General features: G+C 33.8%; 1 protein-coding gene across 5 annotated transcripts in view; it reads right to left on the bottom strand.

The window, feature by feature from the left end:
• Nucleotides 1-26,969, bottom strand: part of LOC143229007 (uncharacterized) — a 38,598-nt gene extending 11,629 nt beyond the window's left edge. Inside the window, exons 1-3 of one of the 5 annotated variants that reach the window (XM_076460658.1) lie at nt 26,816-26,969; nt 20,177-20,216; nt 17,595-17,730 (exon numbers count right to left, since the gene is read on the bottom strand). In XM_076460658.1, the coding sequence (XP_076316773.1) occupies nt 17,595-17,730; nt 20,177-20,216; nt 26,816-26,857 (218 nt within the window). In that variant the 5' untranslated portion in view covers nt 26,858-26,969. Of the gene's footprint in view, nt 1-17,594; nt 17,731-20,122; nt 20,217-26,815 lie in introns of all 5 variants that reach the window. The other 4 variants (XM_076460639.1, XM_076460622.1, XM_076460630.1 and 1 more) reach the window with 4 other exon arrangements.
• Nucleotides 26,970-27,594: the final 625 nt, after the last annotated feature.

Here is a 27,594-nt window from a genome sequence, read left to right as displayed (position 1 = left end):
GAAGAGAATACATTGCCCTCAATATTGTTATCTGGAAGTGAATACATCACCCTCAATATTGTTATCTGGAAGTGAATACATCACCCTCAATATTGTTATCTGGAAGTGAATACATCACCCTCAATATTGTTATCTGGAAGTGAATACATCACCCTCAATATTGTTATCTGGAAGTGAATACATCACCCTCAATATTGTTATCTGGAAGTGAATACATCACCCTCAATATTGTTATCTGGAAGTGAATACATCACCCTCATTATTGTTATCTGGAAGTGAATACATCACCCTCAATATTGTTATCTGGAAGTGAATACATCACCCTCAATATTGTTATCTGGAAGTGAATACATCACCCTCAATATTGTTATCTGGAGGTGAATACATCACCCTCAATATTGTTATCTGGAAGTGAATACATCACCCTCAATATTGTTATCTGGAAGTGAATACATCACCCTCAATATTGTTATCTGGAAGTGAATACATCACCCTCAATATTGTTATCTGGAAGTGAATACATCACCCTCAATATTGTTATCTGGAAGTGAATACATCACCCTCAATATTGTTATCTGGAAGTGAATACATCACCCTCAATATTGTTATCTGGAGTGAATACATCACCCTCATTATTGATCTGGAAGTGAATACATCACCCTCAATATTGTTATTGTTATCTGGAAGTGAATACATCACCCTCAATATTGTTATCTGGAAGTGAATACATCACCCTCAATATTGTTATCTGGAAGTGAATACATCACCCTCAATATTGTTATCTGGAATATTGTGAATACATCACCCTCAATATTGTTATCTGGAAGTGAATACATCACCCTCAATATTGTTATCTGGAAGTGAATACATCACCCTCAATGAATACATCACCCTCAATATTGTCTGGAAAAGTGAATACATCACCCTCAATATTGTTATCTGGAAGTGAATACATCACCCTCAATATTGTTATCTGGAAGTGAATACATCACCCTCAATATTGTTATCTGGAAGTGAATACATCACCCTCAATATTGTTATCTGGAAGTGAATACATCACCCTCAATATTGTTATCTGGAAGTGAATACATCACCCTCAATATTGTTATCTGGAAGTGAATACATCACCCTCAATATTGTTATCTGAATACATCACCCTCAATATTGTTATCTGGAAGTGAATACATCACCCTCAATATTGTTATCTGGAAGTGAATACATCACCCTCAATATTGTTATCTGGAAGTGAATACATCACCCTCAATATTGTTATCTGTTACCCTCAATATTGTTATCTGGAAGTGAATACATCACCCTCAATATTGTTATCTGGAAGTGAATACATCACCCTCAATATTGTTATCTGGAAGTGAATACATCACCCTCATCACCCTCAATATTGTTATCTGGAAGTGAATACATCACCCTCAATCTGGAAGTTGTTATCTGGAAGTGAATACATCACCCTCATTATTGTTATCTGGAAGTGAATACATCACCCTCAATATTGTTATCTGGAAGTGAATACATCACCCTCAATATTGTTATCTGTTATCTGTTATCTGAAGTGAATACATCACCCTCAATATTGTTATCTGGAAGTGAATACATCACCCTCAATATTGTTATCTGGAAGTGAATACATCACCCTCAATATTGTTATCTGGAAGTGAATACATCACCCTCAATATTGTTATCTGGAAGTGAATACATCACCCTCAATATTGTTATCTGGAAGTGAATACATCACCCTCAATATTGTTATCTGGAAGTGAATACATCACCCTCAATATTGTTATCTGGAAGTGAATACATCACCCTCAATATTGTTATCTGGAAGTGAATACATCACCCTCAATATTGTTATCTGGAAGTGAATACATCACCCTCAATATTGTTATCTGGAAGTGAATACATCACCCTCATTGTTATATTGTTATCTGGAAGTGAATACATCACCCTCAATATTGTTATCTGGAAGTGAATACATCACCCTCAATATTGTTATCTGGAAGTGAATACATCACCCTCAATATTGTTATCTGGAGTGAATACATCACCCTCAATATTGTGAATAATACATCACCCTCAATATTGTTATCTGGAAGTGAATACATCACCCTCAATATTGTTATCTGGAAGTGAATACATCACCCTCAATATTGTTATCTGGAAGTGAATACATCACCCTCAATATTGTTATCTGGAAGTGAATACATCACCCTCAATATTGTTATCTGGAAGTGAATACATCACCCTCAATATTGTTATCTGGAAGTGAATACATCACCCTCAATATTGTTATCTGGAAGTGAATACATCACCCTCAATATTGTTATCTGGAAGTGAATACATCACCCTCAATATTGTTATCTGGAAGTGAATACATCACCCTCAATATTGTTATCTGGAAGTGAATACATCACCCTCAATATTGTTATCTGGAAGTGAATACATCACCCTCAATATTGTTATCTGGAAGTGAATACATCACCCTCAATATTGTTATCTGGAAGTGAATACATCACCCTCAATATTGTTATCTGGAAGTGAATACATCACCCTCAATATTGTTATCTGGAAGTGAATACATCACCCTCAATATTGTTATCTGGAAGTGAATACATCACCCTCAATATTGTTATCTGGAAGTGAATACATCACCCAATATTGTTATCTGGAATGATTCACCCTCATTATTGTTATCTGGAGTGAATACATCACCCTCATATTGTTATCTGGAAGTGAATACATCACCCTCAATATTGTTATCTGGAAGTGAATACATCACCCTCAATATTGTTATCTGGAAGTGAATACATCACCCTCAATATTGTTATCTGGAAGTGAATACATCACCCTCAATATTGTTATCTGGAAGTGAATACATCACCCTCAATATTGTTATCTGGAAGTGAATACATCACCCTCAATATTGTTATCTGGAAGTGAATACATCACCCTCAATATTGTTATCTGGAAGTGAATACATCACCCTCAATATTGTTATCTGGAAGTGAATACATCACCCTCAATATTGTTATCTGGATTATCTGGAAGTGAATACATCACCCTCAATATTGTTATCTGGAAGTGAATACATCACCCTCAATATTGTTATCTGGAAGTGAATACATCACCCTCAATATTGTTATCTGGAAGTGAATACATCACCCTCAATATTGTTATCTGGAAGTGAATACATCACCCTCAATATTGTTATCTGGAAGTGAATACATCACCCTCAATATTGTTATCTGGAAGTGAATACATCACCCTCAATATTGTTATCTGGAAGTGAATACATCACCCTCAATATTGTTATCTGGAAGTGAATACATCACCCTCAATATTGTTATCTGGAAGTGAATACATCACCCTCAATATTGTTATCTGGAAGTGAATACATCACCCTCAATATTGTTATCTGGAAGTGAATACATCACCCTCAATATTGTTATCTGGAAGTGAATACATCACCCTCAATATTGTTATCTGGAAGTGAATACATCACCCTCAATATTGTTATCTGGAAGTGAATACATCACCCTCAATATTGTTATCTGGAAGTGAATACATCACCCTCAATATTGTTATCTGGAAGTGAATACATCACCCTCAATATTGTTATCTGGAAGTGAATACATCACCCTCAATATTGTTATCTGGAAGTGAATACATCACCCTCAATATTGTTATCTGGAAGTGAATACATCACCCTCAATATTGTTATCTGGAAGTGAATACATCACCCTCAATATTGTTATCTGGAAGTGAATACATCACCCTCAATATTGTTATCTGGAAGTGAATACATCACCCTCAATATTGTTATCTGGAAGTGAATACATCACCCTCAATATTGTTATCTGGAAGTGAATACATCACCCTCAATATTGTTATCTGGAAGTGAATACATCACCCTCAATATTGTTATCTGGAAGTGAATACATCACCCTCAATATTGTTATCTGGAAGTGAATACATCACCCTCAATATTGTTATCTGGAAGTGAATACATCACCCTCAATATTGTTATCTGGAAGTGAATACATCACCCTCAATATTGTTATCTGGAAGTGAATACATCACCCTCAATATTGTTATCTGGAAGTGAATACATCACCCTCAATATTGTTATCTGGAAGTGAATACATCACCCTCAATATTGTTATCTGGAAGTGAATACATCACCCTCAATATTGTTATCTGGAAGTGAATACATCACCCTCAATATTGTTATCTGGAAGTGAATACATCACCCTCAATATTGTTATCTGGAAGTGAATACATCACCCTCATTATTGTTATCTGGAAGTGAATACATCACCCTCAATATTGTTATCTGGAAGTGAATACATCACCCTCAATATTGTTATCTGGAAGTATACATTATCTGGAATTGTTATCTGAATACATCACCCTCATTATTGTTATCTGGAAGTGAATACATCACCCTCAATATTGTTATCTGGAAGTGAATACATCACCCTCAATATTGTTATCTGGAAGTGAATACATCACCCTCATTATTGTTATCTGGAAGTGAATACATCACCCTCAATATTGTTATCTGGAAGTGAATACATCACCCTCATTATTGTTATCTGGAAGTGAATACATCACCCTCATTATTGTTATCTGGAAGTGAATACATCACCCTCAATATTGTTATCTGGAAGTGAATACATCACCCTCAATATTGTTATCTGGAAGTGAATACATCACCCTCATTATTGTTATCTGGAAGTGAATACATCACCCTCAATATTGTTATCTGGAAGTGAATACATCACCCTCAATATTGTTATCTGGAAGTGAATACATCACCCTCATTATTGTTATCTGGAAGTGAATACATCACCCTCAATATTGTTATCTGGAAGTGAATACATCACCCTCATTATTGTTATCTGGAAGTGAATACATCACCCTCATTATTGTTATCTGGAAGTGAATACATCACCCTCAATATTGTTATCTGGAAGTGAATACATCACCCTCATTATTGTTATCTGGAAGTGAATACATCACCCTCATTATTGTTATCTGGAAGTGAATACATCACCCTCAATATTGTTATCTGGAAATACATCACCCTCATTATTGTTATCTGGAAATACATCACCCTCATTATTGTTATCTGGAAGTGAATACATCACCCTCAATATTGTTATCTGGAAGTGAATACATCACCCTCATTATTGTTATCTGGAAGTGAATACATCACCCTCAATATTGTTATCTGGAAGTGAATACATCACCCTCAATATTGTTATCTGGAAGTGAATACATCACCCTCAATATTGTTATCTGGAAGTGAATACATCACCCTCAATATTGTTATCTGGAAGTGAATACATCACCCTCAATATTGTTATCTGGAAGTGAATACATCACCCTCAATATTGTTATCTGGAAGTGAATACATCACCCTCAATATTGTTATCTGGAAGTGAATACATCACCCTCATTATTGTTATCTGGAAGTGAATACATCACCCTCATTATTGTTATCTGGAAGTACATCACCCTCAATATTGTTATCTGGAAGTGAATACATCACCCTCAATATTGTTATCTGGAAGTGAATACATCACCCTCAATATTGTTATCTGGAAGTGAATACATCACCCTCAATATTGTTATCTGGAAGTGAATACATCACCCTCAATATTGTTATCTGGAAGTGAATACATCACCCTCAATATTGTTATCTGGAAGTGAATACATCACCCTCAATATTGTTATCTGGAAGTGAATACATCACCCTCAATATTGTTATCTGGAAGTGAATACATCACCCTCAATATTGTTATCTGGAAGTGAATACATCACCCTCAATATTGTTATCTGGAAGTGAATACATCACCCTCAATATTGTTATCTGGAAGTGTTAATACATCACCCTCAATATTGTTATCTGGAAGTTATCTGGAATACATCACCCTCAATATTGTTATCTGGAAGTGAATACATCACCCTCATTATTGTTATCTGGAAGTGAATACATCACCCTCAATATTGTTATCTGGAAGTGAATACATCACCCTCAATATTGTTATCTGGAAGTGAATACATCACCCTCAATATTGTTATCTGGAAGTGAATACATCACCCTCAATATTGTTATCTGGAATATCACCCTCAATATTGTTATCTGGAAGTGAATACATCACCCTCAATATTGTTATCTGGAAGTAGAATACATCCCTCAATATTGTTATCTGGAAGTGAATACATCACCCTCAATATTGTTATCTGGAATCTGGACATCACCCTCAAATACATCACCCTCAATATTGTTATCTGGAAGTGAATACATCACCCTCAATATTGTTATCTGGAAGTGAATACATCACCCTCAATATTGTTATCTGGAAGTGAATACATCACCCTCAATATTGTTATCTGGAAGTGTTATCTGGAATACATCACCCTCAATATTGTTATCTGGAAGTGAATACATCACCCTCAATATTGTTATCTGGAAGTGAATACATCACCCTCAATATTGTTATCTGGAAGTGAATACATCACCCTCAATATTGTTATCTGGAAGTGAATACATCACCCTCAATATTGTTATCTGGAAGTGAATACATCACCCTCAATATTGTTATCTGGAAGTGAATACATCACCCTCAATATTGTTATCTGGAAGTGAATACATCACCCTCAATATTGTTATCTGGAAGTGAATACATCACCCTCAATATTGTTATCTGGAAGTGAATACATCACCCTCAATATTGTTATCTGGAAGTGAATACATCACCCTCAATATTGTTATCTGGAAGTGAATACATCACCCTCAATATTGTTATCTGGAAGTGAATACATCATCCCTCAATATTGTTATCTGGAAGTGAATACATCACCCTCAATATTGTTATCTGGAAGTGAATACATCACCCTCAATATTGTTATCTGGAAGTGAATACATCACCCTCAATATTGTTATCTGGAAGTGAATACATCACCCTCAATATTGTTATCTGGAAGTGAATACATCACCCTCAATATTGTTATCTGGAAGTGAATACATCACCCTCAATTGTTATCTGGAAGTGAATACATCACCCTCAATATTGTTATCTGGAAGTGAATACATCACCTCAATCAATATTGTTATCTGGAAGTGAATACATCACCCTCAATATTGTTATCTGGAAGTGAATACATCACCCTCAATATTGTTATCTGGAATACATCACCCTCAATATTGTTATCTGAATACATCACCCTCAATATTGTTATCTGGAAGTGAATACATCACCCTCAATATTGTTATCTGGAAGTGAATACATCACCCTCAATATTGTTATCTGGAAGTGAATACATCACCCTCAATATTGTTATCTGGAAGTGAATACATTGTTATCTGGAAGTGAATACATCACCCTCAATATTGTTATCTGGATAATACATCACCCTCAATATTGTTATCTGGAAGTGAATACATCACCCTCAATATTGTTATCTGGAAGTGAATACATCACCCTCAATATTGTTATCTGGAAGTGAATACATCACCCTCAATATTGTTATCTGGAAGTGAATACATCACCCTCAATATTGTTATCTGGAAGTGAATACATCACCCTCAATATTGTTATCTGGAAGTGAATACATCACCCTCAATATTGTTATCTGGAAGTGAATACATCACCCTCAATATTGTTATCTGGAAGTGAATACATCACCCTCAATATTGTTATCTGGAAGTGAATACATCACCCTCAATATTGTTATCTGGAAGTGAATACATCACCCTCAATATTGTTATCTGGAAGTGAATACATCACCCTCAATATTGTTATCTGGAAGTGAATACATCACCCTCAATATTGTTATCTGGAAGTGAATACATCACCCTCAATATTGTTATCTGGAAGTGAATACATCACCCTCAATATTGTTATCTGGAAGTGAATACATCACCCTCAATATTGTTATCTGGAAGTGAATACATCACCCTCAATATTGTTATCTGGAAGTGAATACATCACCCTCAATATTGTTATCTGGAAGTGAATACATCACCCTCAATATTGTTATCTGGAAGTGAATACATCACCCTCAATATTGTTATCTGGAAGTGAATACATCACCCTCAATATTGTTATCTGGAAGTGAATACATCACCCTCAATATTGTTATCTGGAAGTGAATACATCACCCTCAATATTGTTATCTGGAAGTGAATACATCACCCTCAATATTGTTATCTGGAAGTGAATACATCACCCTCAATATTGTTATCTATTGGAAGTGAATACATCACCCTCAATATTGTTATCTGGAAGTGAATACATCACCCTCAATATTGTTATCTGGAAGTGAATACATCACCCTCAATATTGTTATCTGGAAGTGAATACATCACCCTCAATATTGTTATCTGGAAGTGAATACATCACCCTCAATATTGTTATCTGGAAGTGAATACATCACCCTCAATATTGTTATCTGGAAGTGAATACATCACCCTCAATATTGTTATCTGGAAGTGAATACATCACCCTCAATATTGTTATCTGGAAGTGAATACATCACCCTCAATATTGTTATCTGGAAGTGAATACATCACCCTCAATATTGTTATCTGGAAGTGAATACATCACCCTCAATATTGTTATCTGGAAGTGAATACATCACCCTCAATATTGTTATCTGGAAGTGAATACATCACCCTCAATATTGTTATCTGGAAGTGAATACATCACCCTCAATATTGTTATCTGGAAGTGAATACATCACCCTCAATATTGTTATCTGGAAGTGAATACATCACCCTCAATATTGTTATCTGGAAGTGAATACATCACCCTCAATATTGTTATCTGGAAGTGAATACATCACCCTCAATTGTTATTGTTATCTGGAAGTGAATACATCACCCTCAATATTGTGAATATCTGGTTATCTGGAAGTGAATACATCACCCTCAATATTGTTATCTGGAAGTGAATACATCACCCTCAATATTGTTATCTGGAAGTGAATACATCACCCTCAATATTGTTATCTGGAAGTGAATACATCACCCTCAATATTGTTATCTGGAAGTGAATACATCACCCTCAATATTGTTATCTGGAAGTGAATACATCACCCTCAATATTGTTATCTGGAAGTGAATACATCACCCTCAAGTGAATACATCACCCTCAATATTGTTATCTGGAAGTGAATACATCACCCTCAATATTGTTATCTGGAAGTGAATACATCACCCTCAATATTGTTATCTGGAAGTGAATACATCACCCTCAATATTGTTATCTGGAAGTGAATACATCACCCTCAATATTGTTATCTGGAAGTGAATACATCACCCTCAATATTGTTATCTGGAAGTGAATACATCACCCTCAATATTGTTATCTGGAAGTGAATACATCACCCTCAATATTGTTATCTGGAAGTGAATACATCACCCTCAATATTGTTATCTGGAAGTGAATACATCACCCTCAATATTGTTATCTGGAAGTGAATACATCACCCTCAATATTGTTATCTGGAAGTGAATACATCACCCTCAATATTGTTATCTGGAAGTGAATACATCACCCTCAATATTGTTATCTGGAAGTGAATACATCACCCTCAATATTGTTATCTGGAAGTGAATACATCACCCTCAATATTGTTATCTGGAAGTGAATACATCACCCTCAATATTGTTATCTGGAAGTGAATACATCACCCTCAATATTGTTATCTGGAAGTGAATACATCACCCTCAATATTGTTATCTGGAAGTGAATACATCACCCTCAATATTGTTATCTGGAAGTGAATACATCACCCTCAATATTGTTATCTGGAAGTGAATACATCACCCTCAATATTGTTATCTGGAAGTGAATACATCACCCTCAATATTGTTATCTGGAAGTGAATACATCACCCTCAATATTGTTATCTGGAAGTGAATACATCACCCTCAATATTGTTATCTGGAAGTGAATACATCACCCTCAATATTGTTATCTGGAAGTGAATACATCACCCTCAATATTGTTATCTGGAAGTGAATACATCACCCTCAATATTGTTATCTGGAAGTGAATACATCACCCTCAATATTGTTATCTGGAAGTGAATACATCACCCTCAATATTGTTATCTGGAAGTGAATACATCACCCTCAATATTGTTATCTGGAAGTGAATACATCACCCTCAATATTGTTATCTGGAAGTGAATACATCACCCTCAATATTGTTATCTGGAAGTGAATACATCACCCTCAATATTGTTATCTGGAAGTGAATACATCACCCTCAATATTGTTATCTGGAAGTGAATACATCACCCTCAATATTGTTATCTGGAAGTGAATACATCACCCTCAATATTGTTATCTGGAAGTGAATACATCACCCTCAATATTGTTATCTGGAAGTGAATACATCACCCTCAATATTGTTATCTGGAAGTACATCACCCTCAATATTGATCTGGATACATCACCCTCAATATTGTTATCTGGAAGTGAATACATCACCCTCAATATTGTTATCTGGAAGTGAATACATCACCCTCAATATTGTTATCTGGAAGTGAATACATCACCCTCAATATTGTTATCTGGAAGTGAATACATCACCCTCAATATTGTTATCTGGAAGTGAATACATCACCCTCAATATTGTTATCTGGAAGTGAATACATCACCCTCAATATTGTTATCTGGAAGTGAATACATCACCCTCAATATTGTTATCTGGAAGTGAATACATCACCCTCAATATTGTTATCTGGAAGTGAATACATCACCCTCAATATTGTTATCTGGAAGTGAATACATCACCCTCAATATTGTTATCTGGAAGTGAATACATCACCCTCAATATTGTTATCTGGAAGTGAATACATCACCCTCAATATTGTTATTGGAAGTTATCTGGAAGTGAATACATCACCCTCAATATTGTTATCTGGAAGTGAATACATCACCCTCAATATTGTTATCTGGAAGTGAATACATCACCCTCATTATTGTTATCTGGAAGTGAATACATCACCCTCAATATTGTTATCTGGAAGTGAATACATCACCCTCAATATTGTTATCTGGAAGTGAATACATCACCCTCATTATTGTTATCTGGAAGTGAATACATCACCCTCAATATTGTTATCTGGAAGTGAATACATCACCCTCAATATTGTTATCTGGAAGTGAATACATCACCCTCATTATTGTTATCTGGAAGTGAATACATCACCCTCAATATTGTTATCTGGAAGTGAATACATCACCCTCAATATTGTTATCTGGAAGTGAATACATCACCCTCAATATTGTTATCTGGAAGTGAATACATCACCCTCAATATTGTTATCTGGAAGTGAATACATCACCCTCAATATTGTTATCTGGAAGTGAATACATCACCCTCAATATTGTTATCTGGAAGTGAATACATCACCCTCATTATTGTTATCTGGAAGTGAATACATCACCCTCATTATTGTTATCTGGAAGTGAATACATCACCCTCAATATTGTTATCTGGAAGTGAATACATCACCCTCATTATTGTTATCTGGAAGTGAATACATCACCCTCAATATTGTTATCTGGAAGTGAATACATCACCCTCAATATTGTTATCTGGAAGTGAATACATCACCCTCAATATTGTTATCTGGAAGTGAATACATCACCCTCAATATTGTTATCTGGAAGTGAATACATCACCCTCAATATTGTTATCTGGAAGTGAATACATCATCCTCATTATTGTTATCTGGAAGTGAATACATCACCCTCAATATTGTTATCTGGAAGTGAATACATCACCCTCATTATTGTTATCTGGAAGTGAATACATCACCCTCAATATTGTTATCTGGAAGTGAATACATCACCCTCAATTATTGTTATCTGGAAGTGAATACATCACCCTCATTATTGTTATCTGGAAGTGAATACATCACCCTCATATTGTTATCTGGAAGTGAATACATCACCCTCAATATTGTTATCTGGAAGTGAATACATCACCCTCATTATTGTTATCTGGAAGTGAATACATCACCCTCATTATTGTTATCTGGAAGTGAATACATCACCCTCATTATTGTTATCTGGAAGTGAATACATCACCCTCATTATTGTTATCTGGAAGTGAATACATCACCCTCATTATTGTTATCTGGAAGTGAATACATCACCCTCATTATTGTTATCTGGAAGTGAATACATCACCCTCAATATTGTTATCTGGAAGTGAATACATCACCCTCATTATTGTTATCTGGAAGTGAATACATCACCCTCAATATTGTTATCTGGAAGTGAATACATCACCCTCATTATTGTTATCTGGAAGTGAATACATCACCCTCATTATTGTTATCTGGAAGTGAATACATCACCCTCATTATTGTTATCTGGAAGTGAATACATCACCCTCATTATTGTTATCTGGAAGTGAATACATCACCCTCATTATTGTTATCTGGAAGTGAATACATCACCCTCATCTGGAAATATTGTTATCTGGAAGTGAATACATCACCCTCAATATTGTTATCTGGAAGTGAATACATCACCCTCATTATTGTTATCTGGAAGTGAATACATCACCCTCAATATTGTTATCTGGAAGTGAATACATCACCCTCAATATTGTTATCTGGAAGTGAATACATCACCCTCAATATTGTTATCTGGAAGTGAATACATCACCCTCAATATTGTTATCTGGAAGTGAATACATCACCCTCAATATTGTTATCTGGAAGTGAATACATCACCCTCAATATTGTTATCTGGAAGTACAATACATCACCCTCAATATTGTTATCTGGAAGTGAATACATCACCCTCAATATTGTTATCTGGAAGTGAATACATCACCCTCAATATTGTTATCTGGAAGTGAATACATCACCCTCAATATTGTTATCTGGAAGTGAATACATCACCCTCAATATTGTTATCTGGAAGTAAATACATCACCCTCATTATTGTTATCTGGAAGAGAATACATCACCCTCAATATTGTTATCTGGAAGAGAATACATCACCCTCAATATTGTTATCTGGAAGTGAATACATCACCCTCAATATTGTTATCTGGAAGTAAATACATCACCCTCAATATTGTTATCTGGAAGTGAATACATCACCCTCAATATTGTTATCTGGAAGTAAATACATCACCCTCAATATTGTTATCTGGAAGTGAATACATCACCCTCAATATTGTTATCTGGAAGTGAATACATCACCCTCAATATTGTTATCTGGAAGTGAATACATCACCCTCAATATTGTTATCTGGAAGTGAATACATCACCCTCAATATTGTTATCTGGAAGTGAATACATCACCCTCAATATTGTTATCTGGAAGTGAATACATCACCCTCAATATTGTTATCTGGAAGTGAATACATCACCCTCAATATTGTTATCTGGAAGTGAATACATCACCCTCAATATTGTTATCTGTTATCTGAAGTGAATACATCACCCTCAATATTGTTATCTGGAAGTGAATACATCACCCTCAATATTGTTATCTGGAAGTGAATACATCACCCTCAATATTGTTATCTGGAAGTGAATACATCACCCTCAATATTGTTATCTGGAAGTGAATACATCACCCTCAATATTGTTATCTGGAAGTGAATACATCACCCTCAATATTGTTATCTGGAAGTGAATACATCACCCTCAATATTGTTATCTGGAAGTGAATACATCACCCTCAATATTGTTATCTGGAGGTGAATACATCACCCTCATTATTGTTATTGGAAGTGAATACATATCTGGAAGTGAATACATCACCCTCAATATTGTTATCTGGAAGTGAATACATCACCCTCAATATTGTTATCTGGAAGTGAATACATCACCCTCAATATTGTTATCTGGAAGTGAATACATCACCCTCAATATTGTTATCTGGAAGTGAATACATCACCCTCAATATTGTTATCTGGAAGTGAATACATCACCCTCAATATTGTTATCTGGAAGTGAATACATCACCCTCAATATTGTTATCTGGAAGTGAATACATCAATATTGTTATCTGGAAGTGAATACCACCCTCAATATTGTTATCTGGAAGTGAATACATCACCCTCAATATTGTTATCTGGAAGTGAATACATCACCCTGTTATCAATATTGTTATCTGGAAGTGAATATCACATATTGTTATCTGGAAGTGAATACATCACCCTCAATATTGTTATCTGGAAGTGAATACATCACCCTCAATATTGTTATCTGGAAGTGAATACATCACCCTCAATATTGTTATCTGGAAGTGAATACATCACCCTCAATATTGTTATCTGGAAGTGAATACATCACCCTCAATATTGTTATCTGGAAGTGAATACATCACCCTCAATATTGTTATCTGGAAGTGAATACATCACCCTCAATATTGTTATCTGGAAGTGAATACATCACCCTCAATATTGTTATCTGGAAGTGAATACATCACCCTCATTATTGTTATCTGGAAGTGAATACATCACCCTCAATATTGTTATCTGGAAGTGAATACATCACCCTCAATATTGTTATCTGGAAGTGAATACATCACCCTCAATATTGTTATCTGGAAGTGAATACATTGCCCTCAATATTGTTATCTGGAAGTGAATACATCACCCTCAATATTGTTATCTGGAAGTGAATACATCACCCTCAATATTGTTATCTGGAAGTGAATACATCACCCTCAATATTGTTATCTGGAAGTGAATACATCACCCTCAATATTGTTATCTGGAAGTGAATACATCACCCTCAATATTGTTATCTGGAAGTGAATACATCACCCTCAATATTGTTATCTGGAAGTGAATACATCACCCTCAATATTGTTATCTGGAAGTGAATACATCACCCTCAATATTGTTATCTGGAAGTGAATACATCACCCTCAATATTGTTATCTGGAAGTGAATACATCACCCTCAATATTGTTATCTGGAAGTGAATACATTGCCCTCAATATTGTTATCTGGAAGTGAATACATTGCCCTCAATATTGTTATCTGGAAGTGAATACATCACCCTCAATATTGTTATCTGGAAGTGAATACATCACCCTCAATATTGTTATCTGGAAGTGAATACATTGCCCTCAATATTGTTATCTGGAAGTGAATACATTGCCCTCAATATTGTTATCTGGAAGTGAATACATTGCCCTCAATATTGTTATCTGGAAGTGAATACATCACCCTCAATATTGTTATCTGGAAGTCAATACATCCTCCTCAATATTGTTATCTGGAAGTGAATACATTGCCCTCAATATTGTTATCTGGAAGTGAATACATCACCCTCAATATTGTTATCTGGAAGTGAATACATCACCCTCAATATTGTTATCTGGAAGTGAATACATCACCCTCAATATTGTTATCTGGAAGTGAATACATCACCCTCAATATTGTTATCTGGAAGTGAATACATCCTCCTCAATATTGTTATCTGGAAGTGAATACATCCTCCTCAATATTGTTATCTGGAAGTGAATACATTGCCCTCAATATTGTTATCTGGAAGTGAATACATCACCCTCAATATTGTTATCTGGAAGTGAATACATCACCCTCAATATTGTTATCTGGAAGTGAATACATCACCCTCAATATTGTTATCTGGAAGTGAATACATCACCCTCAATATTGTTATCTGGAAGTCAATACATCCTCCTCAATATTTTTATATGGAAGTGAATACATCCTCCTCAATATTGTTATCTGGAAGTGAATACATTGCCCTCAATATTGTTATCTGGAAGTGAATACATCACCCTCAATATTGTTATCTGGAAGTGAATACATCACCCTCAATATTGTTATCTGGAAGTGAATACATCACCCTCAATATTGTTATCTGGAAGTGAATACATCACCCTCAATATTGTTATCTGGAAGTCAATACATCCTCCTCAATATTTTTATATGGAAGTGAATACATCACCCTCAATATTGTTATCTGTAAGTTAATACATCACCCTCAATACTGTTTATGAAAATGAACAAAAATACACAAAATGCTGCTTTACTTGTCTACTATTGCAACAAATCTTGTTTCTAAAATACTCATGAAATCCTTTTGCAGTAATATGGAGATAAAAGCATAAAGCAAATGTTTTCTTGTTAAAAATAGAATTATTGTGTTAAAAAATTATAACATGCTTACAGTTTGAGCAGAAACAAAAACATCAAATTATTTTGGTTTAAAACGTTTAGCTGTGTTCAGTCTCCTTTAAATCTGTTATTGCTGCTTATTCTCAACTCTATTAATTATTATAAATATCTTATTTGTGATAGTAACTGTGTGCGTCATCAAAACACGAAGCATAATACTTAATGACATCTCAGGTTTATTAGAGCTGTGTTATTTTTTAATGTCAGTAAAAAGTCACAGAGTAGTTGAACTCACTCTTTTTCCATAAATAAGATACTCACGTGAATATGGAAATGAGTAATGACCAATTTAATCTTAGGAATGCCGTTTTGAAAAACAGAAAGACAAGTTATATACACAACTAACTTACAGCTGTGGATAGACACTACTTATTAATTGAAGAAACTAACGAAATTTGATACAGTGTGACTGTTGTTTCATCTACATTAACAACATAACTGTTTTTTTTAAGTATGTCAACATGTATATCTAACGCTTCTCTCATACAATAAGCTAATCAGTTTATTAAATTCATTAATATTTAAACATTTCTTGAAAAATATTATTTTTTCATGCAACAGATGATCTTCTAAGCTCAAGTTACCTAAATTTCCACCAAATCAAATTTAATAACCACAAGAACAAAATAAGTATACAACTTTTATGGAAAAAAAAAATCAAGTTATGATATTTTCAAATCTCAGAACTACTTCTCTCCTTGATTTAGTAATAAGTTATCCAAGAAAGGTAATCTGGAGTCATGTTTGTACTCAATTGTAAGTTTTAAATTTAGTTTTTCACTGTTTTGCAACAAAAAGTTGGTAAAGGTGTCATCAAAGTATCACCTGTGAACAAAAAGTGGTTTAAAATCACTGGGATGTTTAATATAATCCTTGTTTCCCACAATAATGTAAGAACAAATTAGCATGCAAGTGAACTTTTACCATCAACAGGAATAAAACACAAATTCGAAATGTAATTCTTTAACTGACAAGAAGATGATTAACTATCAGTGTAAGTAGATATATTCCTAGAAAACTTGAGAACCTGTCAAACATCAGACAGGAATGTTTTAATATGAATGAGTAGCAACTAAGACTCCGAGTCTGACAAACACTAAACTTAAGCTAATTTAAAACCAACAGAATGAACTGCTTTCACTTCTCTTTAAACACTGAAAACATTTCAGGTTTTTTTTTTGTCCACTTCAAAAGTAAAAAAAAACAACTTGTGATTACACTTTAAACAATTAACATAGTCATATATAATTATTAACCTATACATGTATTTTTTACTTCTTTTAAAATGATTTAAAATAATTGTATTCATCTTCATTCATTTTTCTGAAATTGAGATACATATAAAAGAGCACCTAAATATATGAAACAACTTACAAGTGTGATGTGGTGAGAGTCTTAGCATTTCTGGACCGTGTTATATCACTAGTTCGTTTGATAAGAGACTCCACAAACAGTTCTAATGCTCTTGCTAACAATGTCAAGTTGAAGAAGTGTTCAATATAATCCATAACTAAAACAAAACACTTTAAGTTAACAAGCACAGATTTTAATGTACATTATTCAAATTATAAAATATACAGAAGCAATGACATGGGTCAAAAAATGTCATTGCACCTGCAGCTCATGCTGAAATTAAAATAATCTTTCATTGGTTTTAATTACGTAGGATTAAGAAGTTTTTCTTAGTTTTCTCATTTAATGAGCCACTGAAACCGAGCATCAATAAGACATGATGGATGATATTTTAATTGGATATCAGATATCTGATGAAACTGACATATAACATTTTATTTTTATATTTTAAGACTACACCGTGTAATGCATGTTTGTTAGTCTACCCAACTTTTATACAGGTTAACATCAACACTTTCCATCATGACAGAACTCTACATTAATGAATTACAGTGGTTGAGCATGAAAATGTTAGTTAATGTGAAACATGCTGTGTTATATGTAGCCTTATCACAGTTCAAAAATACTGTAGACCCACCTTATTATACACACTAAAATAAAGTATTAGGAAAAAATATATAAATACTATAGTCTTTGAATTATTATTTCTCATAAAAAGTATCTGATATTGTAAAATAAATCAAATACATTTTGTATACATTGTTGTGAAACAAAGTGTATTATTGAGGAGGAAAAAGAAATTGAAGTGAAAGGTTGTTAAATGCAATAAACAATAGATATTGATTTATTGTAAGTGGGGTTGAAATATATTAATGTCAAAGTACACACACAAAAACAATTATTATACATTTATAGTTCAAGGGCAGTTATCCATGACTTTAGAAAAATAGAGAAAAGCAATTATGAAAGCACCTGTTTTAGAGAGGTAAACATACAGAAAAGATTGCAATGTATTTGCATCTTTAACTTGCCTCCATCATGTTTAGTGAAACATACTACAGTATTATTGATGGTTCTATAAATATATACTTTATTACTTAACATTCAGTAAAATATGTATGTGTGATAATTAATGAATAATTATATTTACTGACTGATTACTTGATCTGGAAAATGATGGATGTGATTACAGTGAAAGTTAACTAAACAGCAGATGTAAGTATGATTATTATTAATGTGCTCACGTGAAACTGAAATAACTTATTAGTTTTAAGTTTACTGACCCACAACATTCAGATACAGCATTTTGCACTATAAACAGTTCCAGTCACTAAAAGATGTATGTGAAGAGATGGGACCATATTTCTTAAAATACCATATTACGATGCCCACAGACCTTATAGGCATGAAATGGAGATGGTTATAAAAATGTTACACTAATGTGAAAAACTTGTGACATACAATTTACTATCATATAGTAGATGCCAAGTGCTACGTCTGTCTTAAGTGAAGAATTATGAATTTTTCTTTTGATATTGTGTTATATGATGCTGTAAGTCATCTTGGTAACATGCATAAAGAAAAATATATAAAAAAAACCAACAGAATAGCAGTAGAGATTCAGATCCATATATTTTACCAAAGGCAATTTTAATGCATTGATAGCATTCAAAACATTATCAAATATTGCATATATATATATATATGGATTGCTACTAACTGTCAGAAGGAAATGTTTGATATCCAAAATGGCAGCATTGAATGCAACAGTTAGTTTTATGGCATTGCAGGGAAGACCTCTTTCCCATCACCTTGACTCTTTGTGACACAGGGGTAAAGCTTATAATGCTAGAAACTGGGTTTTTGAAATACCATGAATCAAAGCAAAAGAGTGCAAGAGGCATTCTTTACATGCTGGTGAAAGTACTAACCTATCAATAATCCATTGATATAATGTTATAATTGTTATAATGTATCTGGAAGTTATGCTTAAAAATGTTTCATACATTCATTTTTCCAACAGCTTCTAGAATCAACCAGATAGCATAGCATTAAACATATTTAACAGTGTGATTCAAATCTTGAATGCTACAGCCTTACCTTCCAAAAAATTTCTTCTGTTATTACTGATAAAATATAAATGGTAGCACCAGAAAAAGTGTAGTAATTCTGTTTCATGCCATAATTTCATACACCATTTCTGTTCAATGTTATTCTTAGCTTGAGAAGGTTTTAGAGATATTAAGTATACAGATCTTCTAAACAAAGTCCACTAAAGAACAAGAACTCTGAACTAATTTCAATAAGTTCTTGACACTGCAATGTACAAGTCCCTTCAACCAGATGGCTCTCATTTTACTCTGCTTTGAAAGTAATGGCAGACAACTCAAAAGTTTCAGTATCGGTTCTATTAACAGATGAGATGTCAGTCCTCGAGGATTGTTGCTGTCTTATCATTGTCATATGATGCAGTGTTCTTATTAGAAAAGTTATAAATAAGTTTTCAGTGAGTAGCTCTTGATTTAAGTGTAACTGCATCTATAACCAACCTGCAATTTTTCAAAGGATACAAATAATAACAGGCACTGCTGCTGCAACCTTACCAACCTCCTCATCAGTCTGCATTATCTTCTTTATTCTTGCCTAAAACATACACAAAACAGAATTCTTGATGATGAGAAACCCATTTGAAATAAAAATGTATCTTAGTTTTGTTTGTTTGTTGACCTGAAGATGACCTAGGAAGACTAAAACATTGTTCTCTGCTAATCAATAAAAGTATTAATATTCATACCAGTCATTCTGAGATACATGAAACAGAACTGTTTCATAATTGAGCTAAGGAATTAATGTCTAGCTCATTCAATAATTACATCTGATCAATTGATTATTCTTGTGTGATGGCTATATACATACACACATCTGTATAATACTACAAGTTAAACAAACAAAACTTTTCACATAATTGGAGTAAATAAAAAGTTATAATTTTCCTACTCTGAAGATGGACTGCTGAGTTCCATGTTATCCCAGAAAAGTTATGTTAAAATGCATTTCTTATAAATACTTACCTCCTCTCACAAAAAAGCAGTTCTAGTTCAGTGCTGCCCTCTATATACAAAAGTTTACTTGCCACTAGTCTTGCTATTTCCACTTAAACCCACATGCTTACACATGGTACAGTATGTAAAAGCCATCTACCAACAGGACTGCAACACACCTTCCTGGCACAGCTAATTCCCTCTATAGTGTAGAACCCAATCTTCACTTTGATGTTACGGAAAAAAAAAAAAGAAAAAAGCACTATAATTGACAAGCATGAAGAGAAGTAAGTATCTATCAGTAATTCATTTTCAGTGTAGGAAAGTTACAACTTCTGATATGATACTTTACATTTTCTCAAATAATAGCCACAATCTCACACTAAACTGGTGAAGGGACCAGAGTAAAATTAATCTACATGAGCACCCTTCAGAAAGCATCCAAAAAGAACCCATGGAGTTTGAAACCTCAGTGTAGGATACAGCTGTGAGAGGCTGCACAACATCTGTATTAGATACACTCTTTACCTGTTGTGAAGATACCTGTTATTAAATTGGATGGAATGAATGCAAATTCAATGCATTATTGGATGTGTCAAATGGTGTACAGTTGCAAGAAAACACCAGACTATATTTGGTGGGTGGTCAACTCCAATCCAAAAAAAAGGTGAAATCAGGTATTTATCATCTGGTCCTTAGTAAGAGGAGAGTTCCCATCATTTTCACCTCAAAACTATGAAGCAGAAAGGAAATGGCTTTCATTCTACCATCCTACCCAAGGCATATGCGTGTAGACCCAGCACACAACTAACAAGAGGACACCTGGGAACTTGACATCCATATAATAGTAGAAAGGAAAATGCAATATTGTGAGTTAATTCAGGAACTTATAACTCATTCCATGAAAGGAAAAAGATCCCTTCCAGCCACAAGTGTGAGGACTTATGTTAGCTGGTACTGCTTAGTTCATCACCAGGCTATCCAACAATCAACATCTATGAAGGATGAGGAATCTCAGCTGAAGGGGCCAAACTGTATGTTGCAGATCATTTTTAGCCCTAAACCAGGTAGCATCAGAATTTTGTTTGTCCATTCCACAGTAGGGAGAGTGTTCACACCATATACACCAACAGAACATCAGCACCCTACTCTCAACAAAGTGGAACTAAGCACACCTAGGAGTTGGTAATTGGCAAGGACTCCCATATTACATGAGGAAACCTTTAGTGGTCTTATGATACACCCCAATTCAACAATGAGTATTATAAACCTAAAGGAATTTATAGTGTGGATTTACATATTAGAATACCTGGGCAGGTGCCACTTGCCACAAATGGGATACAGGTAAAATGTGTCATTGTAATGGAAAGAAAAAACCAAACAGAAAAATATTGACCCATTCATGGATGAACTAAGATGTGTAGAATGACAATGGGCAGTATTTGGTATACTGAAAAGGAAAAGATGGCCAAATGATGAAAATAAAGAGTAATGAATGGGTGTGGTATTGTCCACATGCCAGCCTAGATAAACTTTCCATGTGGGTGACAGAAATGGGTAGTCAGGAACAAAGTGATATGAGAGATCTGGTGCAAAAGTACCTGGAAAATACAATGGGAATTGAGAGTAAAAAAACAACAACAACCAAGTTGGTAAATACAACCTGTAAGGATGGCAGAGTAAATGTCTTGGGTAGAGGAAGGGTTCCAATGGAAAAACAGGAGAGAACAGAAAACACAGAAGGAAGTTGTACATACAACATAACACTAGAGAACATGAACAAGACAGAAAAGATGATCTGCACTGGGGCATAAATAGAAATGGGAAATGGAAGAGATGGAAATAGGTGTGAAAGCAAAATCACATGTGCTATGTGATCAAGCTACAGACAAACATAGGTCAGTGATAAAGGATACAAAAATCTTTGAGGGTGAAAACATCTACAGATCACACCTTAGGAAGATTCTTGCTGGGGTGAAATAAGTGATCCCCAACAAGATTCAGAGCACCAAGGAAGGACATGACATCACAGTAGGTGTATGTGATATGAATGGGCCTATAAGAGGAGTTCCAACATTTGAAAACAAAGCAACCTTGAACAGCTGCCTACTTTTTGATTGATATAATAACAGACAATGGTTGAATTGACGGAATGGATCATGACCAATTTCAATATTAAAGGTAGGAAATGATCCAAAACTTGACAAACAAGTAGCTCCAGTGAGTTACAAATCCAATTCAACCTGTGACTGCCAGGGAATTCATGGATACTCTCCAACCCATCAGAGAAGCATCTGTAAAAAGATGTAACTCAATAAGGGGAAGCAGTACATGAATGCCAGCCATGGTCTTATCCCTACCAAGCCACCAGGCTAAGTTCAGGAAGGGAGGGAGAAAGGCAACAGTCCAGGGTATCCATTGGTTGTACAACATCCACGGAAGAATTCATATCTGAGCACGGTCCAAGTAAATGAGTCCCCAAGTCTCGCCTGTAGTGAGACAGGGAAAAGTCAATGTTGTTTTGAATTAAGCATAAAGCTAAACAATGGGCTATCTGTGCTTTGCTCACCATGGGTATCAAAACTCGGTGTTTAGCATTGTAAGTCCACAGACATACCTTGAAGCCACTGGGAGCAACAGAGAGAAGATCAAGCTCTGAGAAATAACTGCTCTGTCAACCGCAATCAGAGAGGAAAAGGCAGGGTTGTCACATGCTTATTTGATTGCTATTGCACAGCCGTATTATGTGTAAACTCGTGGAAGTAGGTGAGAGTATCAAAACTACAGGTGAGTAAGAAAGTGCACATATAAAGGGCAGCAGAGAACAAGAACAGGTAAGATGTTATACTAGGAAATCAACCTTCAGCAGACATTTTTAAAAATAATCTATCTACTGTTTAGAAATTGCTGACATCAAATATTAAAAAAGTATTTATGCAGAACATTTTTTGCATTTTTTTAATGTTTGAGGTAAGAAATGTTTAAAATAAGTTCACCATCTTAAGAGCTTTAATATTATTTTATTTTTTTCTATGGACATCAGTATTGTTTGTAAAGTTTTATGCATGTTTCAACATGATCTGAACATTTTTTTCTTCCCAACAATGAAGGATGTATTAAATTAATTGACACCTCATATAGGCCAACTGTCAAAACTAGGTTTATTTTTCAAAAAATTCTTTATCTGTGATTATTTTTAAGGTAATAAAGTTTATTAACCTAATAAAAAAGTAGTCTGAAAATGCATTTTAAGTATCTTCAGAAGTGCACTATGTTCTTTAAATGATGTACTTCATAACATTGGTTATATATATATCAGAAAACAATAAATATAACAGACTAGTAAGTGTAATAGCAGGTATAGGTTAACAAAAGTTACATATATACACTTAGTTTTTGTGGTTGAGTTTGCTAATTTTATATTAATACAACTGTATGAAGCCAATCAGTCATGTAATGGTGAAAACTACATTTAAAAAATCAAGCACATGGATACTTTCGATGTGTCTACAATGTAAAATGGGACAATAAATTTAATAGCTTATATAGTTAATATAGTTGATCTATATACACCATGCCAAATCATTTTCTTAATTCTAGAAAGAACTATTTAAAGTCATTATTGTTTTTTTAACATACATTATACATATCAATTACATGTTTTTAATACAAACTACCAAATTCCAAGTTAATAAAATAGTAATTCTGAAGTTCAGCAAATTAAGTTAATGATGTATAGATTGTGAGTTAATTTTTTTGTTTTAAGGGAATATGTAGACACTTTAGAATTTCCAAAGTCCAAATTGTAGTAAAAGAAATATATACTGTTTAAATTATATATATAGTTACACACTTTTAAAACCTTTTATACACAAGATAATAGTTTTTCAAACTTTCTACACACAACATGTCATTTCCAGATATAGAACCATCTGCAGAACACTGTTTTCAAAACCTAACAGCTGAATCCTTTCACAGAGTAGATCAAGTAATTGTATACACTTAGAACAAAAACAGTTGGTTCTTTATAAGTTTTGAAATGAAGAACATTCCTTTGTAAATCTTCATAACATACCAAAGCACAGACACATGAAATTTATTAATACTTGTACCTTAACCTATTTCTCTGAATAAGGAAGCCCATGACTTAGAAAACTAAGAAACACATGTAAAACGTGTTAAGTGTAACTACTATTATAATTTTTTTTTGCAGCCATACACATTTCAACTTATATTAAACAAATAATAAACAACAGGGTAGTATTGTTAAGGGTCAGATGATAATGTGAGAAACTGTTAATCAAGAAGAATACAGTTCCCATCACTAAACTGAAACAGGAATACCATAAAAACATAACAAAAACAAACTAATTCTGTGGCTTAGGAAAACAAACATGAAAAATTTCTCTCACTAAGTTGTTCAAAAAATAATTTATATCACAATGAAATTATATGTATGACATTTAACAATTTAATCATAATTCTAACTAAGCAATGTAATTGATTTACTCGTAGGTATTTGCTTACACCAACGAAATTAATCACACAGTTCTAGTGCTGACTATGTAGTGTACATGGTAGGTCAATTATAAGAATGCTTTTAGAACCTTTTCAAATACATCTGTACAGTTACAGTCACTACAGATAAAAAAAGAGATCTTTTACTCCAAATAAAAATCAAACCTTTAAATGTTTATATTTTTAAATAATATTTTAGTTATATAAGGCTGAAAAGGGTCACTACTTTTGTGTTGTATTTTTGACACTTAACTTATGCTGGCTTTAAACTTTAACCCTTTCACTTTACAGAAAGAAACATGGTGAATGGTAGAGAGAAGACATTAATATTTAATCAAGGCCAGATTAAGATATTGTTTTGTCCAGGATGCAGAAAGTATTGCCTTCCTATTATTATTTATTTGTATCAGAATTTTGCAAAATGTTGGACATGGATTAACTGCATCAAGCTATCACAAAATTTGAACTAAAAACACTAAAGGGAAGACATCTAGTCAACAGCACCCATTGCCAGTTCTTGGGCTACTTGAGTCTTAATACAGTAACTATCACTCTGACAATAAACCCATTGCCCACCTACACTTACATCTTTGTGACAGTAGCTTGCACAAATTATGACATGAGGATTCATAATCCATGTATGCTAACCACTGAGCCACACATAACTTGCTCCATCATTACAAATTTCTATATTTAGAAAATACAACTATCATAATAACTTGGATTACATATTAATTACTCATAAGGTGGTACAGCATCATTTATTGTCTACAAAGAATGTTACTGTGGTATGTACTACCAAAACATTCTGCTGTTTTTATTATATACAGTCCTAAAAACACCAGAAAACTTCCATATTATAGTTGCATTGACTTGAGCTGATTAATCCTACATCTTCATTTCCAATTATATTGTACAGAATTATGACTTCATATTGTAATTCTGTTCTTTAAAAAAAAAAAAAGCTCTCAACTTTTATATGGAGAAGTGCCTTGAAAGTTGAATTTAATCTACATGCAAAATTCACTGATGATCAATCACAGAAAAATAAGCAAGCATAATATGAATAGCTTTCAAGATGTGAGTGGTTTACTAAATCCAGAGCAATCTCATTTTCATAACACTGAATGAAATGTAATTATTTGTGATCAATCCCAACAAATGGAGTGTATGATGGTTTAAATAAGTATTTCAAACCAAAAATGGAAAAGTAATAAAAAGTATTTATTACATTTTTATTATTACTTCTTTTCTTGATTTATCACGGTCTTTTACCCTTACGTGTCTGGAGGTCCCATAATGATAAATGCAATTTAATCACAATTTTGAATTTTAATTCTTTTAAATCTCAAGCTGGACCCAGTTTCTACTATATTTGTAAAACTTGCAATTGTAAGTTGTATTTTTTCGTTCTCTTTTTTATTTTATTATTTGCTCGACCCAATGCTGCCCCCCCAAAAAAAGGAACAAAACATGAAATCCGCTTCAGTCTTCTAACCCAGTCACATAGCCTACAGAATTATACTGGGTGGATGTGATTTTCGCCCTCATTAATATTGTGAATTGTTAGGCCTAACTTGTTTAAACGTAGGTGCTTTATTCATCATACTAGTTATTTATTTTGTAAGCATCATGCAAAAAAGAAAAAAGGGTTAAAAGTAAAGCTAAAGCAAAATTACTTACAGGAGGAAATCTCGCATTATACTTTTTCTTTTTACTCGGCATTTTGTTAATTTAAATTAAATATATATATACGTCTTCTAGCCTAACCTGCTCTCCTTTTGTCAAACGATAAAAAGCATAATAGTTTTAATTAAAACTAGTTAAAAAAAACAAACAATTGAAGTTATGAAATAAGCGTACCCTGAACTGATTTACTCATTTTATAACATATAAAAATGTATTGCTAATTAAAAAAACATTAAATGCAACTGATGAGATGTGTATTTTTATTTTAAGCTAAATATATCAATCATTCTTTCAAAATAAGTAGGTTATTTAAAATATATGCATGACGTTTGTTTGTTTGTTCGGTTTGACTTTCTCACAAAATTATACGAGAGCTATCTGCGCTCGCTGTCCCAACCACCGCCAATTCTTGGGCTGCTCTTTTACAAACGAAAAGTGAGATTTACCTAACTTTATAACGCTCCCATGGCTGAAAAAGCGATCATGTTTGGTGTGATATGGATTCGTAACCGTGACCCTCAAATTACCAGTCGAGCTCCCTAATCACCTGATAACGTATTATATAACTCTAATAATTATACGCTATAACACATTAGCATATCTCTGGTAGCAATGGCTCTTTCTCTAACAGATTTTCGCTTTGTGTATTTTTTCGTTTGTGTAACTTCAGTCACAAATAAAAAACCCTTAGTAACATTGGAAACAAAAATTTAGTACTAAAAAGGTTTGTTTGTTTTTTGGAATTTCGCACAAAGCTACTCAAGGGCTATCTG

Source organism: Tachypleus tridentatus, chromosome 1 (assembly GCF_004210375.1).
Source record: "Tachypleus tridentatus isolate NWPU-2018 chromosome 1, ASM421037v1, whole genome shotgun sequence".
NCBI classification, from domain to species: Eukaryota; Metazoa; Arthropoda; class Merostomata; order Xiphosura; family Limulidae; genus Tachypleus; species Tachypleus tridentatus.
This window is presented reverse-complemented; position numbering and strand designations above follow the sequence as displayed.